The sequence below is a fragment of the Anguilla anguilla genome, chromosome 11 (genome assembly GCF_013347855.1).
Source record: "Anguilla anguilla isolate fAngAng1 chromosome 11, fAngAng1.pri, whole genome shotgun sequence".
Classification (NCBI taxonomy): Eukaryota; Metazoa; Chordata; class Actinopteri; order Anguilliformes; family Anguillidae; genus Anguilla; species Anguilla anguilla.
In genome coordinates, this window is record NC_049211.1 from 37,146,325 (window position 1) to 37,166,465 (window position 20,141).

Consider the following 20,141-nt stretch of genomic DNA (forward strand, 5'->3'; position numbering starts at 1 on the left):
ACATAAGTATTAAAAACTGACCCCCCTCAGGACCGAATCTTGGAGCTCATGGATGTGATTGCGAGCTGGAGAGGGTGACATCATACTTAAAAATCTGAAGGCGTGGTAACCTACATTGCGTCAACATTTGTGTTTTTTTTTCTGAAACAAATTTCATGGGAGTAAAGCCCCTTTGCTCAGTGTGTATCTGTCTGACCAATTAAGGCCGAGCACAGAGATCAGCTGCTGTCACGGTACTCTCTTTCTTCTCTGGTGCGTAAGGGCTTCCCCCAGAGGCAGAACGCGCCGGGTGGGTGGTGCAGTGTCATAGACACACTCGAAGTTTGTTTTCTGTACTTGGGCTTTATGCTGGAGACAGACGGAGGATTTGGTGTCCGCGAGTCCCTATAAAAAACACAATAGAAACAAAGTGGGCTTCATAACGAAGTAAGTTTGGAACTCTTTTCATACCTGTTATAAACTGATTAGAGGTCTAATGGACAGTACGGTGTGGGGAATCGATAGCTACCTCAGAATAACGGACCCGTCTTGTATCAGCGGAACCACTGCAAAAAGTTTTGGAAAAAGATTAATCAGTTGTCAGGTTCGTGTAATATTTAACGCATACATACTCAACGCGTAAAGCGAAATAGCCTATATTTCTGGTTGGTGAGTGGTGAATAAATATTGATGAATACGTTGTAGGCTACTTGGATAAAGGACGTGTTCCCTATTGGACGGATGTAAGATGTGTTATGGTTTAATTGAAACGAAATATTTTGTGTAAATGCGAGTTCGTTTCACATATATTTCCATATTTGTGTCATTGAGTATTTTGCATGCTTCATTGTTCGTGTCGGTTATAAGCGAATGTTACGTCGTTAGGCGCTTTAGGCGACCAGTCAATCAACGATCGAGTCAAATCTGAGAGGGCACGTATTGCCTATGTAAAAGTTGTGGACTGTGTGGAGATGTTGAGGTAACATTTACAAAAATATGTTTGTTTTTTTGGTCCATGACGTATATAGAACAGTAACTCATTGTGTGTATTTTTCTTCTGTAAAAATTGAGACCATGCTACATTTAGCAGCCTTGCTATTTCGTTGTGAAACACGGGAAAGAAAGCTAGTCGCACATCTATGGCATTGAGTATTTGCGCAACTTTACATTGATATAACTTGTAGTCAATAATAATGACAGTTTGCATTGAATAGAATTTTGTTTAATTTCACTTAATTCTTATTCATGACTTATTTTCAGTGAAAGTGGCTCTTGTGAGCTCTTATTGGACGAGGTCAGCGTTTACTGGATAGCTTACTGTTCACAGCGCTGCACGTATAGCCGAGATGGACGAAGACCTGAACCCGAACTCCGTAACGAATCTATAAATCCCGAAATAAAAATTATCTGTGTCCTGACAGCTGGTTTTGGATGTCGAGTGCAGTCGGGGTTAATCCCTGTAAGGCCCAGGCCCATCGCTGACTCTGCTGCCTACTATATATGGTTCCGTTAGATTTTGTGACTGAAAAATGAATCTCTTCCACGACAATATTTAAGTATTTTGTTGTAAAAGTCACAAATCTGTAGAATGGATTCACAGATCCGTGACTCCATTCTACAGATTGGTGACCTTTACGGCAAAAATACCTCAACAGCAAATTGATAGTTCCACAAAATTACACTTGTTGTGCAGTTTTAATTGTGTATTGTTTAGACTGAAAATTGTACTGCCGTGAGGTGTATAGCAACAGAAAAGTTGTTGATATGCAAAGATGTGTCAATTAAATTTTTAATTTTACTATAAAGTAAAATTATTATGGTGAGCTGTTTTGGGATGACTGTATTTCAACTATAATTTCCATATCTTTATCCCGTGAACCTACTAACAGGGACTGGTTCCAAAAGCTGTGTTTTGTCAATGTCATCTAAAAAAATAGTTCATATTGTGTGTTTGCAGCTGCATACACTTCATACAACTACATTTGTAATGTGTCCCTGTTTGCTGATTAGCTACAGCAGCAGCCAGTAAGAGTCACTAACTGTGAGGCACATGCTCCACAGGAGACAGCTCCAACCAGAGGTATATCATAGTGGAAAAATAGGGTACATCATACTTCAAAGGTTGCCTTCGTGCCGGGGCCACATGACCAGAGGAATTTCACCCTGTACAGGCTGTCATGGTCATAGTCACATGACCAGAGGAATATCACACTGTACAGGCTGTCATGGTGATAGTCACATGACCAGAGGAATATCACGCTGTACAGGCTGTCCTGGTGATAGTCACATGACCAAAGGAATATCACGCTGTACAGGCTGTCATGGTGATAGTCACATGACCAGAGGAATATCACGCTGTACAGGCTGTCCTGGTGATAGTCACATGACCAAAGGAATATCACGCTGTACAGGCTGTCATGGTGATAGTCACATGACCAGAGGAATATCACACTGTACAGGCTGTCATGGTGATAGTCACATGGCCAGAGGAATAGCACACTGTACAGGCTGTCATGGTGATAGCCACATGACCAGAGGAATATCACACTGTACAGGCTGTCATGGTAATGGTCACATGACCACAGGAATGTCACACTGTACAGGCTGTCATGGTAATAGTCACATGACCAGAGGAATATCACACTGTACAGGCTGTCATGGCGATAGTCACATGACCAGAGGAATATCACACTGTACAAGCTGTCATGGTGATAGTCACATGACCAGAGGAATATCACACTGTACAGGCTGTCATGGTGATAGTCACATGACCAGAGGAGTACCTCACTGTACAGGCTATCTTGTGGCAGGGGCAAACTGAGCTTAATTTTGCATTGTGTGACACCAGCACTTTCTGTTTCATAAGCAATTATTATTTCTCTGTGAGCAATAATAATTTTAAAAAGTATTATACTTTGATAATATCATACTCCAGTTGAGCTGACAGACCACTCTACCAGGTGTTCAGAATTAGGTCAGGATGTTCATTAAAGAAACACCAATCTGAGACTAGTACCGTGGGACCAAGATGGCGGACTGTGGGAACTTGGAGAGTATATGGTAATGTGATTTCTGGGTGGTGGGTGTGTTTGAATCCTTCAGTGAAAGGGGAGTAACCCTTTAATGGATAGCTTGTCGTTAGAAGCCTGTTGATAATAATTTTTTGGATTTTTCAAGAATGCGTGCCATTGAGGGCAGTGGTTATTGTGTTAGGTGAGTGGCATCACATTATTTTGCTTCTTTGGCAGACAGATTACAGATGTAACTGAGAGCTGAGCTTATGAACCCTGATGTGGACTTGCTGTGTATGTCACACTAGATTCTGTGCTGCTTGGACGTGGCTTGTGGCCGAGGACGGAAAGTGCAGGAACAGCACCTCTTACCAACTTCAGCAATGTCTGGTGCAAAATCTCTAGTATCCCAAGTTTGCATCTAGCATGACAAACGCATCCCAGCTCAAACAAAATGTTCTCACAATGTTGCTGCCACGTACTGCCAGTGTTATAACATCGACAAAACATTTCAGAAACATTGTGAGACATTTTGTATTGGATTGGGTTAAAAATATATAGATGAGATCAATTACATCTTTTGAAACGACTTCCCCATTCACAAAAAAGCAAACCAAACTCAGGTATGGACCGCCCAGACGGTCACGTGCTGACCATTATCTGTTTGAAATCAAATTCCCGTTCATCTGATAATAAAATGTAATTCCTTAATGAGATTCAATTTTTATTCAAATATTTATTATTTTTATTGTTTCCAGACAAAAGTATCATACCAAGGAAGAGGTGACCCGTGGAACAATAAAAACCCGTGTTGTTGACCCCACCCTGAAAACTAGACCGTGCGCGAGGAAGCAGGGTCAAAATGAGTTATCCACACCCACAATTCAATCAGTCAGGCGCTGCCGCCGCGTCTCCAGTCTCCAGTTCCTCTCTCGACCCGGACAAGGACGCAGAAATGCCGGCCACGGAGAAGGACCTTGCAGAAGACGCTCCTTGGAAGAAGATTCAGCAGAACACCTTCACTCGCTGGTGTAACGAGCACCTGAAATGCATCAACAAGCGGATCGCCAACCTGCAGACGGACCTGAGCGATGGGCTGCGGCTGATCGGGCTCATCGAAGTACTGAGTCAGAGGAAGATGTTCCGAAAGTACAACCAGCGCCCGACCTTCCGACAGATGCAGCTGGAGAACGTCTCGGTGGCGCTCGAATTCCTGGAGAAAGAGAATATCAAACTCGTTTCAATCGGTGAGTAGTTTTACAATTATATTTCAGAAGTAGTGTTTGATTATATTTGACTGCATTTCCCGCTGTGTTGTGGTATATTTGTAAATCTTCTTGGTTTTTTTTGTCTTAATGTAGCTGTTCGATTTTGGTTTGATGTGAAATTATATTAAAGTCCCGTTTGTCTGCTTGCTTTGTGTACAGCTGAATGCATGTGTTTACCCTACTTTTCATTCTGCTTTGGAATAGTTTTCAGCTGGAAAAAGTTAAGCAAGTGTTTGCATTTATGTTTTGAGTATGATTTAAATTTAAGCTTTGTCAAAGAGTTTTTTTATGTTTTGTGGAGTGAATACGAAATGATGGGAACATTAGGCAGATAGGCGACGTGTCTTACGCTGAGAATGAAAGGTTTTCGCAGTTTTTCACACAGTGTAGGTCGTAGGAATCGCAAGATCAGTGCATAATAACTAGCTTCACATCAGTCATGAAGCATCGAACTAAAACAAGTGTAAACCAAACCATTCAAATACTCTGACACCAGCGTTATTGTATATTTATGCTTATACATGTGCTAATGCGCATTGTCGCTACATTATCCGTATCGTGTTAGTCCATTTGTGATGTGTTATGCAAAATAAAATTTGAATCATGGATATGTTAATATCCTTGTTTTATCTCTCATTTTGATATTGGAGATCGTTTGCCATGTGGAGAGAGGCCTTGGATGGAGGACAGGTTGAAAAGGTTTCGGGTGTTGACATATAGGCTGTTGTGTTTTTAGGTTTAAAGTATTAAGGGTTTTGTAAAATTAAGGGGCTATAGGATTTAAGGAGTTAGGGTCTTTTTTTTCCTTTTTGTTTTTGTTGGTGGGGGCGGGGGGGGGGGGGGGTAGAGGAGTTTCCTTTGTTCTGAAATACACTACATGGTCGAAAGTATGTGGATACCCCTTCAAAAGAGTGGGTTCAGCTACTTCAGCCACACCCATTGCTAACAGGTGCATAAAATCAAGTGTGCAGCCATGCAATCTCCATTGACAAACATCGGCCTTAGAATAGGTCGTACTGAAGAGCTCAATGACATTAAACGTGGCACTGTCATAGGATGCCACCTTTCCAGCAAGTCAGTTTGTCAAATTTCTGCTCTTCTAGAGCTGCTCCAGTCAACTGTGAGTGCTGTTATTGTGAAGTGGAAAAGTATAGGAGCAGCAACGGTAGGCCACACAAGCTCACAGAATGGGACCTCTGAGTGCTGAAGCACGTAGCGTGCAAAAATCATCTGTCCTCGGTTACAACGCTCACTACCGAGTTCCAGACTGCCTCTGGAAGCAACGTCAGCACAACAACAGTTCATCGGGAGCGTCATGAAATAAGTTTTCATGGTTGAGCACCCACGCACAAGCCTAAGACCACCATGCGCAATGCTAAGCGTGCTCTGGAATGGTGTGAAGCACACCAACATTGGACTCCAGAGCAGGATAAACACGTTCTCTGGAGTCCCACTTCACTATCTGGCAGTCTGACAGACGAGTCTGGGTTTGGCGAATGCCAGGAGAACGCTACCTGCCCGAATGCATAGTGCCAACTAAAGTTTGGTGGAGCAGGCTCAATGGTCTTGGATGGTTTTTCATGGTTTGAGCTAGGCCCCTTAAGTTCCAGTAAAGGGAAATATTAATGCTACAGCATACAATCACATTCCTGGAGAGTTATGTGCTTGCATCTTTGTGGCAGTGGTTTGGGGAAGACCCTTTCCTGCTTCAGCATGAGCCAGGCCTTACGCCCAACATCGGTGCCCAGCCTCACTAATGCTCTTGTGGCCGAATGGAAACCAGTTCCTGCAGCCATGTTCCAAAATCTACTGGAAGGCCTTTCCAGAAGAGTGGAGGCTGTTAGAGCAGCAAAGGAGCGACCAACTCCATATTACTGCCCGTGGTTTTGGATTGAGATGCTCAACAGGCACTCATGGGTGTGGCGCTCAGGTGTCCACGTACTTTTGGGCCTGTAATGTATTCGAGTGCCTCGGTGGTAATGTCCAGAAGCTGCCGCGCCAACAAACGTTTGTCTGCTTGCGCTTCTTTTCGTTTCTGTCTTTCTCCGAGACCGACAGCCACGTGCTGGAAGCTTCCACACAGCCTGATAGTAGCTGTGCTCTGATCTGTATGTGACTGCTGGAGTGACACCCTGAGGAAGATGAGGTCATTTCATTTACACTGCAGTCTTTAGCCAGTGCTGTTCTGTGGGGCAGTTTGAGATGGCAACAGCCAGCAATGTGGAGTCTGACCTATTTGGTCTTGGTGACGAAGATCATTGTTTATAGAGTATTGTTTCTTTCTGTTGGGTTTTTGTGGAGGGGTGGGGGGAGGGTGTGGGGTGGTTGGTGGGTGGTAGTCCCAGCAATGGCAAAGCTTTGCCTCCCTCCAATCCCAGGAGATTTGCTGTATTATCTCACTTCCTGTGGTTGGGTGGTTGACCCAAGACCTCTGTGATGCTCACGTTTCCTGTTATTATGTCTTTCCTGTGCAGTAACGTCCACATCGAAAAGCGGCTGAAATGGAGCCTGTCGTTCCCCCCGTGCGGAACGACTGCAGCGGTACCGAGGGTGCTGGGAGTGGGGGCCGCGGGGGCGAGAACAGTACTTCCCCTCAGTTTGTTAGCCGCGGTGGCAGAACCGCGCAGAACCACTCGTTTCACACGCGGTGGCTGCATGTATGGCTGCTCTTCTGCGTACTGGGGGTGGGGGGGGGAGGCGAGGGGGCGGGTCTGTGTGCTGGGGCGATGTGCTCCGTGGCGCTCCACAGCTGTCCTGCTGCATGATTCGGGTTGGCTCGCTCCGCTGAATCGGTTCTAGCTGATAAACACCATCTGGCTAACAGTCATCACAGCTAATATTCATACACGGGCCACGCCCCTGGGGGAGAGAGGCCTGCGATTGGTTTCGATGTGATTTCAAAGCAGCTGCTGTAAAAACTTGGCTTGACGGAGACGAATCTGTGGCTGATGTCAACGGTGATGTCATTGCTGTTTGATGTCGGCTATGATGTCATTAGCGTTAGATGCCACTGGTAATGTCATTATAGTGTTTGCATGAATTGCTCATCACTGATCAGTATGCACTGGCATCTGATTGGTTGATGGATATATTAAAACTTTACTGATCCCCGGGGTTAAGTGTTTTACACCATTTCAAGACAATATACGGTAACAGAATCAAGCGCACAGGTCATATAATAAGATATAAAAATAAAGTATGAAACACTAAGTATTAAACAGCCTAAAAGTAGTGGTTTGGTCAACAGGCACCTCCTTACATAGTGGGAGAATGTAATCGGCATTTAATCTATGGCCAAATATACAATCTGCTGATATGAAAATTTTGTAAATGGGCATTGAATGGTACACTACATGGCTAAAAGCATTTGGACACCCGAACATCACGCCCATATGTGCTTGTTGAACATCTCATTCCAAAGGTCATGGGCATTCATATGGAGTTGGTCCCTCCTTTGCTGATGTAACAGCCTCCACTCTTCTGGCAAAGCTTTCCAGTAGATTTTGGAAAATGGCTGCGGGGATTCGCTTCCATTCAGCCACAAGAGCATTAGTGAGGCAGGGCACCGATGTTGGTCGATAAGGCCTGGCTCGCAGTCAGCGTTCCAATTCATCCCCAAAGGTATATGATGGGGTTGAGGTCAGGGCTCTGTGCAGGCCTGTTAAGTTCTTCCCCACCAAACTCGGCAAACCATTTCTGTATGGACCTTGCTTTGTGCACTGGGGCACTGTCATGCTGAAATAGGAAAGGGCCTTCCCCAAACCGTTGCCAAGGTTGCAAGCACACATTACTCGTCCTCCTCCAAAGTTTACAGATGGCACCATGCATTCAGGCAGGTAGCGTTCTGGCAATCGCCAAACCCAGATTCTTTCGTCAGACTGCCAGATAGTTAACTATGATTCATCACACCAGAGAACATGTTTCCACTGCTCCAGAGTCCAATGGAGGTGTGCTTTGCACCACTCCAGCTGACGCTTAACATCGTGCATGGCTTGTGTACTGCTGCTCAACCATGGAAACTCATTTCATGAAGCTCCCGACAAACAGTTCTTGTGCTGACTTTGCTTCCAAAGGCAGTCTGGAACTTGGTAGTGAGAGTTGCAACTGAGGACATTTGATTTTTACGTGCTTCAGCACTCGGCGGTCCCGTTCTGTGAGCTTGTGTGGCCTACCGCTTTGCGGCTGAGCTGTTGTTGCTCCTGTACATTTCCACTTCACAATAACAGCACTTACAGTTGACCGGGGGCAGCTCTAGCAGAGCAGAAATCGTTGGGAATGTGGCATCCTATGGCAGCGCCACGTTAAAAGTCACTGATCTCTTCAGTACGACCTGTTCTACTGCCAATGTTTGTCTATGGAGATTGCACGGCTGTATGCTTGATTTTACGCACCTGTTAGCAATGGGTGTGGCTGCTGCAGCAGGGCGACTTGCACCTCCTACCATCAGGGTGAATGGCTCTCTCGCGTCCCGACCACAGAGTTTTCAGCTCCTCAGTGGTGGAACACACTCCCCATTCCTCTCTGAGCCACTCTGGCCCCGCCCATTTTCCGCCACGCTCTGAAGATGCATCTCTTTAGACCAGTGGTAACCAACCCTGTTCCTGGAGATCTGCCGTCCTGTAGGTTTTTCATTCTAAACCTAACAAAGCAGCACACCTTATTCAATGGCTAGATATCTTGTTGAGCTGCTAATTAGTAGAGTCAGGTGTGCCAAATTAGGGTTGAAATGAAAACCTACAGGATGGTAGATCTCCAGCTTGTTCCTGTAGCATTTTCATGTTACACGCGTATCTCCATCCAGCACTTGTATTGTACTTGTATTGCCGATTTTGTAGCTTGCCGTCATGTCTCCTTCTAGTTTGGCTTAATGGATAACGGTTACATAATGCCTATTGTACCTAATCGGACCTGTGTTTTGTAGTTGTTCTCATGACCTTGGGTATGCATTTACTGTATGTCACTTTGGACAAAAGCGTTTGCCAAATAAATGCAATGTAAACTAGCCAAACCCACCAATTAGAAGGGGTGTCCACATTTTTTTCCAGTTTTTCTCATTTAGTGTATGTGCAGGTGTGTAATATGCAAAGATAGCTGGTTCTGGTGTGCAAGAGAGACATCAAGTAAACATTAGTAATATGTTTATGCTTTACATGTGACCTCTAGGATCAAGTCTTGCCTAGTGATTAAGTATAAATCAGTTGCTTTTACTAAAGCTGTTTATAGCATTCATCGGATATTATCTGCAGTCTGTGTGTAATGCTCTATTAATTAATCCAATTAAAGCGGATCAAGTGGCTGGCATTGCTGGACCCAGGCTGTTCGAGCCGAAATGTCTGGCAGGACCCAGGCCATTAGAGCCGAAATGTCTGGCAGGACCCAGGCCATTAGAGGCGAAATGTCTGGCAGGACCCAGGCCATTAGAGACGAAATGTCTGGCAGGACCCAGGCCATTAGAGCCGAAATGTCTGGCAGGACCCAGGCCATTAGAGCCCAAATGTCCGGCAGGACCCAGGCCGTTAGAGCCGAAATGTCTGGCAAGACCCAGGCTGTTAGAGCCGGAATGTCTGGCAGGATGTTGTTTCCTGTCCTGGGATCAGTTTCAGCTGCATTTCCTGTGTTCGGCTGTTGCATGATTCTATTGGTACCAAATGAGAGAATTCCTGTTTTATGAGTTTTGGTGCTGGGTGGAAAAAAAAATCTGACATTTGTTGTCATTTAGCAGTGGTCTGGACTGTGATGTTTGCTTTCTTTTGGTGTGAAAATGTCAGTCAGTGGGAGTGAATGACAGTGCTTTGGGTCAGGTCCGGCTTGAGTGGTTTGGTCTTATTTGGCTGAACTACTGGCTGCGTTCGGCATTCAACCCCCCCCCCCACCCCCCAGCGAACTGCAATGAGCGAGGGGTGAGGAGTGTCCGAGGGGGGTGGGGTGGAGTGGAATGGAATGGAGTTGGTTGGGGGGGTCGGGGGGTGGGGGGGTGGGGGGGTTGACGGCTCTCTTGTTTCCATGTTTCTCACAGACCGGAACCAAGTCTTGGGAATTTCTCTTGAAACTGTTGGAGGAGTGCAATGCATTTAAGCTCAGAGAGGGTCTGACTGGATGTTTCCTGTGGGATGCCTGTAATGGAATGCTTTTGGGTTCCTGTCATGTGTGCGCGAGTGTGTGTGCGTGCGCGTGTGTGCGCGCGCGCGTGTGTGTGTGTCAAAATCTGATATTGATATGCTGACTTTATAAGCCCTGGTTACAGTCTCAGAGCAGGACATGGCTTGTATTGCATGAGTTATCAGTATTGCAAATGAACATGCCAATGAAACAATGAGGAGGTGGAGGATGATGATGATGGTACCAATGTTGATGGTGATCGAGGTGGTAAGAATATGATGATGATGATGATGGTTCTCCTAAGGATATATTGGCCTCCATTGTTCACATCTACGTTCACGTTGCCTTGGAAATGGTGTGATTGACATCATTACGCCTAAAGGAATGGGTGCATGTCCTTACTGCACACTCCAGTTCCACCAGAGGGCGCTGTTTTCTGGACAAAGACTAGCGGGGTAACTCTGTGTGGGGAGGCATTCTGTTTCATGTGCCCCAGAGGTTCCCAAACGTCGCCCATGACTCACTTCAGGAGTAGATGTGTTTTCTGTGATTCACCCCTTGTTAAAACAGTTACCAACACAGTATGTTCAGGTAGGGAATTCAGATTGAAGGACATGTAATCAGAGAACGCAGATGACGGAAATTGCTCTGTTTGTCCCTAATCCAGAATGCCCCATCGTGCTCACACTGCCCGGCTGTGGCTTGTGATGTCAGAATCTGTCACGTGACCGATGAGCAAGTGTTTCCACTGGGGCCGGTGACCTTTAGCAGGAATGCGCGGCCGCCCCGCTGCACATGCTCACTGCGGGTCAGAGCGGGCCGCCCCGGTTCCGACAGTCGCGTCTTTGTGCCCGAGTGTCAGAGAGCGCCTTTGTGCGCCTCCCGCCCTTTTCCGCGCGCCCGGCCGGCGAAGGCGTCGCCTGGCCACGCCCTGTCTGTCTCCGCCGCTGTCTGTCGCTTTGTTTCTCTCCGTCTCCACCTCCTCTCCTCTTTGTTGCTGCGGAACAGGCATGTAGGATGCAGGTGCAGGGGTGGGGGCTCCAGCGAAGCACTTGCCCCTTTTGCCCCAAATACCCAATGTGCCCCTTTCATTTGGTTAAACAACATAATAAATTTGTATTACTGTTGCTGTCATTCATTTTTTTTCAATCATTTTGGTAAACTATATTCTGTACAATAACTGGGTATAATAACAGCTGGTAGTATATGGGTATAATAATGGCTGGTAATAGTATATGGGTATAACAATGGCTGGTAGTATATGGGTATAATAATGTCTGGTAATAGTATTTGGTTATAATAATGGCTGGTAATATATGGGTATAATAATGGCTCGTAGTATATGGGTGTAATAATGGCTGATAATAGTATATGGGTATAATAATGGCTGGTAGTGTATGGGTATAATAATGCCTGGTAATAGTATATGGGTATAATAATTTCCGCCCTGCCGTGGGAGAGACGTCGTCGGTGTTGTATCAGCACCAAACTCTGTCAGTGATCATTGTGTCTGTGGAGCTGGCCCCCCTTTGGGGGAAAGGGCTTCTCACAGGACCAAGCTTTTGCTCGCGTGCAGTCCAACGGCTTGCATCACTTTCTGACTCGCAGTTGTGTGGCTTTGTCATAATTATGTGCTGTAGGTTTATTACGTTTTTGGTCATAATTACGTGCTGTAGGTTTATTATGTTTTTGGTCATAATTACATGCTGTAGACTCGTCCTTTTTGCTGTGGGGGATTTCGGGTGGAAGGGTTAATTGATGCACAAATATTGTTTTGGTCTTTTGTGAAAATGGATGATCTCAGGGGGTGGGGTGTGATTGGTGGAGGGTGGTTATCCTCCCACTTTCCCAGAGTGGTGTGGTTACTGGAGCTAATGCTATATCAGCCATATCTGTTCCTGGAGTTTGGGCTGTCGAGTTTGGGGAAAAATAATACACTCTGAATTCATGGCCACTGTGATAACTCTCTCTCTTACACACAGTGTGGAGAATTCACAGTTCATCAGTGCAATGCTCTCTAGAAAAAAAGCACTCTGCGTTTTAATGCAAAGCTATATACTAATCACATTCCACATTGATCCAGCCATGTACATATTCTTCTAGTTCCTGCTGAATCACCTCTTAAGCAAAGAGCAGCTGGGCAAAAGTACTTTATTCAATTGCTAATGAACAAACAGACAGACACACACACACACACACACACACACACACACGTGTGATTGTTTAAAAATGTTCCCTTAAGCATACACAGTCTTCCACAGGGCCAACGTCTGCGTGTAAGCAGTCGGTCCAATTGTTCATGTGATGTGAGCTGTAAAGTTAAATTGTGCACTGATGACATTTACATTTTATATGACAACTAGAGACTATATCCTATATCCCACCAGGAAGGGACCTGTTAATCTGGGGGGGGGGGGGGGGGGGGGTGTTTCACTGTGTGCACGTTGTGTGTGAGTTGAGTGTGTGTGGGTGTGTGTGTGAGGGTAACTGTGTGAGGTGTATTTGAGCTGAGGGTGTGTGTGAGGGTCTGTGTGAGGTGTGTGTGAGCTGAGGGTCTGTTTGAGGTGTGTGAGAACTGAGCGTGTGTTTGGGCAGCTAAAAGCAGCACTGCACTGGCTCTATTTGCAGATGGGCTGCCTCTTGTGAACCGTGTGGGCGGGACTGAGTCGGGGAACGCCATTGGCTGTCGCCGGTGCCAGTCAGGGTATCCCTCAGGCCTCTTGTTTTCCTGCCATGCTTTCTGAGGAGTCCCAAAACCCCAGACAACGGGGACTTTCCAGCAGTTGTCCCTCAGAGGGCTGTATCCCACGGGGCCCTGTCCGGCTGTGAGGGGCTCAGAGGGGGAGTGCAGCGGTTGTCTTGTTTTCTTTGTGTGTGTGTGTGTGTGTGTGTGTGTGGATTTACATTCTGTTTTATTAGTCCTCTGAGGTACTGTTTTGTTTAAACTTAGTTCTTTCCCACAATTCCTTTCAGTCTTCAAATTTGGAATGCCCGATCACATTTTTGGGCCTGTTTCCGTTCTGCGGTGTCCTCCCGCGGTTCAGAAGGGCACAGAAGGTCACGTGCGTGAGCGTGTATGACCGGTCACCCCTTCCCTTCACCCGGCTGCCCACTGGCTCAGCTGCACAGCAAGCACATGCACTTCCTTCACAGGCTGACTGGGGAGGTTCGTTTTCAGAATTATCCGGGGAGAATCCGGCCAATCACCGCCCTCCCTCCCTCCCTCCCTGGGAGATGCTGTGGCCCGTCCTGAACTATCCTGCTGTGCTGAAGCACCCGCACTACCAGCACAGCACACTACTGACCACAGTACCAGCACAGCCCACTACCGACCACAGTACCAGCACAGCCCACTACCGACCACAGTACCAGCACAGCTCACTACCAGCACAGCTGTGCTGCTGACCTCACTGCCAGCACAGCTCACTGCCAGCACAGCTCACTCCCAGCACCGCTCAGTAACAACACAACTCACTGCCAGCACAGGAGGAGACAGGATTCTACATCAGACTGAGAGGTCTGCCACTTAAGCGGGAACCAGTCCTTTAGCAAGATGCAGATCTGACAGCCTTGTGATCTATTTTTGAACATTGTTTAATGTTCTGTAGAATTCATATAATCTCTCTCTGTCTCTGTCTCTCTCTCAGACTCGAAGGCAATCGTTGACGGGAATCTGAAGCTGATTCTGGGGCTGATATGGACGCTGATCCTGCACTACTCCATCTCCATGCCCATGTGGGACGAGGAACAGGAGGAGGACGAGGGCAAGCAGAAGACGCCAAAGCAGAGGCTGCTGGGATGGATCCAGAACAAAGTGCCAGACCTGCCCATCGCCAACTTCAGCCGTGACTGGCAGACAGGCCAGGCCCTGGGCGCTCTCGTGGACAGCTGTGCCCCAGGTGAGTGATGCCCCTATCTGTCTGTGCACGACTGGGGCTGACTGAGACTAAAATCTGTGTGCGCGACTGGGGGTGACTCTGCTGAGACTAAAATCTGTGTGTGCATGACTGGGGCTGACTCTGCTGAGACTAAAATCTGTGTGCGCGACTGGGGCTGACTCTGCTGAGACTAAAATCTGTGTGCGCGACTGGGGCTGACTCTGCTGAGACTAAAATCTGTGTGCGCGACTGGGGCTGACTCTGCTGAGACTAAAATCTGTGTGCGCGACTGGGGCTGACTCTGCTGAGACTAAAATCTGTGTGCGCGACTGGGGCTGACTCTGCTGAGACTAAAATCTGTGGGTGCATGGCTGGGGCAGATTCTGGGGTGGCTGTTTGTTCTGTTTGTGCAACACTGGGGCTGAGGACTGACTGGGGCTAAGGTTAACGAGCAGTGGTGAAATCTGAATCAGTGCTACAGCAGAGCCTCCTTGTGAGAGTGTGTAATGAGATCAGCGCTGCATATTGAGTGTGATGTGCCCCCCCCCCCCCCCCCCAGGGCTGTGTCCGGACTGGGACTCCTGGGACAAGGAGAAACCAGTGGACAACGCCCGCGAGGCCATGCAGCAAGCGGACGATTGGCTGGGAATCCCACAGGTACCGCCCCGCCCGATGACATCACCGCTCTGTTAATTACACGGACGTATCGGTTTAATAGCCCCTCTGGAGCTGAAAGTGCACCGCAAAGCCCCCAGTTTGAGTCTCCTCAAAACTATTCGCTGCCCAGGTCCTAGCTGTGCAACCATGTCCCCTACACAGGACATCTCTGAATGAGGAAAATCTCATCAGCTGTGAAAAGTCAGAAAAAATCAACAGTGCGCACTAGGTCAGCATGATGTATAGAATCAGTTTTTATTAAAGTGTAGTAAGAACAACTACCACCATGTGGCATCTATATAAATAATCTTTTGTCCTTTTCTTTTCTTTCTTTCTTTAGTCATACCTGACACGGTCATAAACAATGAAACGTCAGAGGCCTTGTGAAATGCTTTCGGGGAAAAAAAAAAACATCACTGATGTCTATTGGGTGCTGGTAAGACGGCCAATCAGCAGCGAGGCCTCGCAGCTTCCATGTGATTGAAAAAGCAAATCACATGATCACACAGATGCTGTGTGACCTTGCTGCTGATTGGCTGTCTTATCGACACCCAATATGTATCAGTCAATATATATCGGTGGTGATGTTTTTTTTATTTGTTTGTTTTTTTTTCCACAAAAGCATTTCACATGACCTTTGAGTCTTGGTTGATTACTACCGGACCAGGTATGATTAAAGGGGGGGGGGGGGGAAAGACAAAAGATCGCCTATACGCCCCACGCCCCACGTCTTATTACACTGTGAAAAACTGTGATTTGATATCGTGCAGCCCTACTTCACACAGTGTGTACCCTGGCTGTGGGTGAAAAGGTGCGCGCGTGCGTGCAGTGAACAAGGCTGTTCATGGCCGCTGTGTTTGGTGAAGCAAGAAGGAAGGATTGTGCTGTCATTGTAAGGCTCTCAGGAACACGCTGACAGGGGCCCTGAGAGTTTAAAATGGCTTCCGAGCGTCGCCCGTTCCGACCCCTCTCGCCCCGCTTGCAGGTCATCGCTCCGGCGGAGATCGTGGACCCCAACGTGGACGAGCACTCTGTGATGACCTACCTGTCCCAGTTCCCCAAGGCCAAGCTGAAACCTGGGGCCCCGCTGCGCCCCAAACTCAACCCCAAAAAGGCCCGAGCCTATGGTCCAGGTAACCCCCCAAACCCCCCTGGACATTTAAACGTGCTTCCATACATGCACACGCGAATCCGTACACATACAGGACCCACTCGTGCTCGCACAATCCCCTGCGAGGATTACACTGTGCTCATATTTGTGTTGCTTCTGTGTGCTTGTTCATATTTGTGTTGCTTCTGTGTGCTTGTTCATATTTGTATGGGTAGTGATGATGATGATGTTGATGTTCTCTCCAGGCATTGAGCCCACTGGTAATATGGTGATGAAGAAGGCTGTGTTCACCGTGGAGACGGTCAGTGCTGGGAATGGGGAGGTGCTGGTGTACGTGGAGGACCCTGCTGGGCACCGTGAGGAGGTGAGGCTGTGGGGGGTGGGGGGGGGGGGGGGTTCATTAACCAAAATAAAACTAGAGAAGATCATAACAATGCCAATGATGCTGTTCACAGCAATGAAATCAACTGTTGCTCAAATAAAAGAAAACTTATGACGCTTGAATCCATCATTCAATCACAACAATGGCAGAGCTTACTTAAACTGAGCTGACCAATCTCCTTTGGAGGGGGAAAGTGTGTCAGCCTTTGGAGGTTTAGTAGTGGGGGTTTAGTCAGGAGAGTTAGTAGGGCGGGTTTAGTCAGGACGAACGCATGCACTTTCTGGGGCAAAAGGGAGGAGCCTCTGCCGCTGGGAGCCAGCGGCAGCTACCCTATTGGTTAATCGAACTGTCTGTCTCAGGGCGGGTTAGTCAGGAGGGTTAGCAGGGAGGGTTAATAGGGCGGGTTAGTCAGGAGGGTTAGCAGGGAGGGTTAGTAGGGCGGGTTAGTCAGGAGGGTTAGTAGCAGTTTCCGCTTGCATATCTTGCAAAGTTTATGATATTTGGCCATGAGTGACTGTACTCGTCATGCAGTTAAAGGTTTGCAGATCTTAATCTTGAGGTTATGAATCCCCACTGATGAGTTGAATAGAGGTCATTGTCACGTGTCGTGCCCTTGAAAATTCACCTCTCTCTCTCGATCTGTCCTCAGGCTAAAGTCACGGCCAACAATGACAAGAACCGCACCTACTCGGTGTTCTACATCCCTAAAGTCACTGGGCCCCACAAGGTAATGCATCACAACTCACTGGGATGTGGCTATTGCAAATATTATTTCTTTGCTGCAAATAACTGTTTTGCTCTCCTGTGAGCAGATGATGTGTATTATAAGTTGAATTATGTTTAATTATGAATTATTGCAACTAAATGGGGATTATCCATGCCTCCTCCCCACCTCCTCCATCCCTCCTCCCCATCTCCTCCGTGACTCATCCATCCCTCCTCCATGCTTCCTCCTCGCCTCCTCCCTGCCTCCTCCATGTCTCCTAGGTGACGGTGCTGTTTGCAGGGGTGCACATCTCAAAGAGCCCCTTCTCGGTGGATGTTGGGGTGTCTCAGGGAGACGCCAGCAAGGTGACGGCTCAGGGTCCCGGCCTTGAGCCCGCAGGAATCATCGCTAACAAAACCACCTACTTTGACATCTATACCGCAGGTACTACACCACCTACACCACATCTACGCTGCAGGTACTACACCTACACCACATCTATACCGCAGGTACTACACCACCTACACCACATCTACGCTGCAGGTACTACACCTACACCACATCTACACCGCAGGTACTACACCACCTACACCACATCTACGCTGCAGGTACTACACCTACACCACATCCATACCGCAGGTACTAAACCACCTACACCACATCTACGCTGCAGGTACTACACCTACATCACATCGATAACGCAGGTACTACACCTCCTACACCACATCTACACCGCAGGTAATACACCTACACCACATCTACACCACAGGTACTACACCACCTACACCACATCTACACCGCAGGTACTACACCTACATCGCAGGTGGTGTGGGGATTGTGGGTAATGGCGGTGTGCTCCTGCAGGTGCGGGGGAGGGCGAGGTGCAGGTGCAGATCACAGACCCCCGGGGGAGGACGGACACGGTGGTGTCCCAGCTGGAGGACAAGGGCGGCAGCAGCTTCCGCTGCACCTACAGGCCCACCCAGGAGGGGGCGCACACCATTTACATCACCTTCTCAGGGGCACCGATTCCCAAGAGCCCCTATACCGTCACTGTGGGAGAAGGTAAGGGGCGGGGCATGGGGCATCTGAAGAACAATACGGGCGTGGCAGGGCTGTTGATGTGGGGTACGAGGTTAGCCCGGGGCATTTGGCATAGGATAAGAGGAGAGGCAATATTGATAAGCCCCTAATGTGAGGACTAAGTGCTTTAGTACAAGAATGCCTTTGGCCCAGAGATGTTTAGGGCCCCTGAATCAGCATATCAGTTGTTAAAATGGCCGCACAGTGTGTTCCTCACAGTGTGAGCTGATTGGTACCTTGCATGGCAGCCTTTCACTGTTGGTGTGTGAATGGGTGAATGAGAGGCATCAATTGTAAAGCGCTTTGGATAAAAGTGCTATATAAATGCAGTCCATTCCCCACAGTGTGGTCCGCACAGTGTGGTCCTCACAAGCCTTTCAGATGTACTGTTCCTGTTGGTTGCTTTTGGTCTCTGACTTTGTCACTGTGCCGTATGTCACTCTGTTTTTATCTTCGTCTCGGCTGCCTGCTCCCTTTCTGGGCCTGAACCACTTCTCCCTCTCTTCCTGCTAGCCAGGTGGCCTGTCCTCCACCTGAGGTCACATCCTGTCTCTTTGGATCAGGTTCTCTCCTTTTGATGTCATTTCCTGTCATCCGGTTTCTCTTGTGCACCTCACCTATGGCACCTATGTGTACCTCCTATGTGTTTCCTCTGTATGTTGTTATTCTTATTCACTTTCTTTCTGGAGTATACAATTTGTAATACTCAGATATACATATGTATATCCACTCTCATTGCTGCAACTTTCACTGTTGATTCTGGAGACTGCAGACAGGCCCATGTGCTCCTCAGAAGCGTGTGCTGTCCGCTGCTGCTTCTTATCCCACTGCAGTTCGCGAGTCCAGCTCTCACACGCACGAGTTGGATGACATTTTGTGTGCGGTTACATGTGCAGACTTCGACCAGCGGGGGTCGCTTCAGGGCAACAAGACACCGGCCAATTAAAACCCTCCCAGTGTCAGCCCATTCGGCACTGACACGGCCCAATTCAGAACCCCTCGTACTGGGGCCGCCCAATTCAGAACCCAGCCGTGGGGCCCAACCTCGTACTGGGGCCGCCCAATTCAGAACCCGACCTTGGGACCCAACCTCGTACTGGGGCCGTGCCTCAACAGGACAAGCTACCCAGCAGCCACATTCTGTGTTTTTCAGCAATTTTTAATAAAACTTTGATGAAGCAGAAGTTCATATTCAAATTTCAAAGATTAAATTACAACACTGCTGTATTACGCCTGCTGTTTGTGGTGGAGCTCCTGAAATGGGTGGCTTGCGGAGCAGAGTTACGGACTATATGAGTGTTCATTGCTTTGGGCCAGGTGGGTGGTTAGGAATGAGTTTACTCACCACGTGTAAACGCCTCTGTAAACATTTGCACCTTTCTGCTGAACTGGTTTCCTGGTCATTATTGCTGCATGGACATACTGGGCAAGGCAGTTATTTTCCCACATTAACTGCAGGCTCCGCCCCCTCGGTGTGGTGTGCGCTTGTGGTCTTGCTCTTGGGGCTTTCCCTAGCACAGGTGGGGCTCTGGTGAACAGGTGAGTTACGCCCTGCTCTTGGTCCCTGTCCCACAGCCTGTAACCCCGGTGTCTGCCGGGCCAAGGGGAGGGGCCTGCAGCCCAAAGGTGTCCGGGTGCGAGAGACTGCCGATTTCAGGGTGTTCACCAATGGGGCTGGAACCGGGGAACTCAAGGTCACCATCAAAGGACCAAGTGAGTGATGTTTGCTCTTAATGACCTATATATATGATCCTCAAACAGCGCTACCCTGCAGCCTCCTGCTAACGGACCGTCCAACTATAATGACTGAGTAATGGCATTATCATCATTGCCCCTGAATGTGCTGTTAGCCTCTCTCCTGTCCCTGTAACCACTGTTAGCACCTCTCTCCTGTTAGCACCTCTCTCCTGTTACTGTAAGTGTTATGTTAGCCTCTCCTGTTAGCACTCTGCTATAATTGCCTCTCT

At 47.9% G+C, this 20,141-nt stretch overlaps 1 protein-coding gene across 1 annotated transcript in view; it reads left to right on the forward strand.

The window, feature by feature from the left end:
- Nucleotides 1-216: 216 nt before the first annotated feature.
- The window catches only part of LOC118208373 (filamin-A-like), a 49,424-nt gene continuing 29,499 nt past the window's right edge, over nucleotides 217-20,141 (forward strand). Inside the window, 10 exon segments of the mRNA XM_035382981.1 lie at nucleotides 217-426; nucleotides 3,749-4,237; nucleotides 14,005-14,256; nucleotides 14,795-14,892; nucleotides 15,878-16,025; nucleotides 16,249-16,367; nucleotides 17,035-17,112; nucleotides 17,373-17,535; nucleotides 17,956-18,156; nucleotides 19,750-19,887. Of these exon segments, the coding sequence (XP_035238872.1) occupies nucleotides 3,853-4,237; nucleotides 14,005-14,256; nucleotides 14,795-14,892; nucleotides 15,878-16,025; nucleotides 16,249-16,367; nucleotides 17,035-17,112; nucleotides 17,373-17,535; nucleotides 17,956-18,156; nucleotides 19,750-19,887 (1,582 nt within the window). The 5' untranslated portion in view covers nucleotides 217-426; nucleotides 3,749-3,852.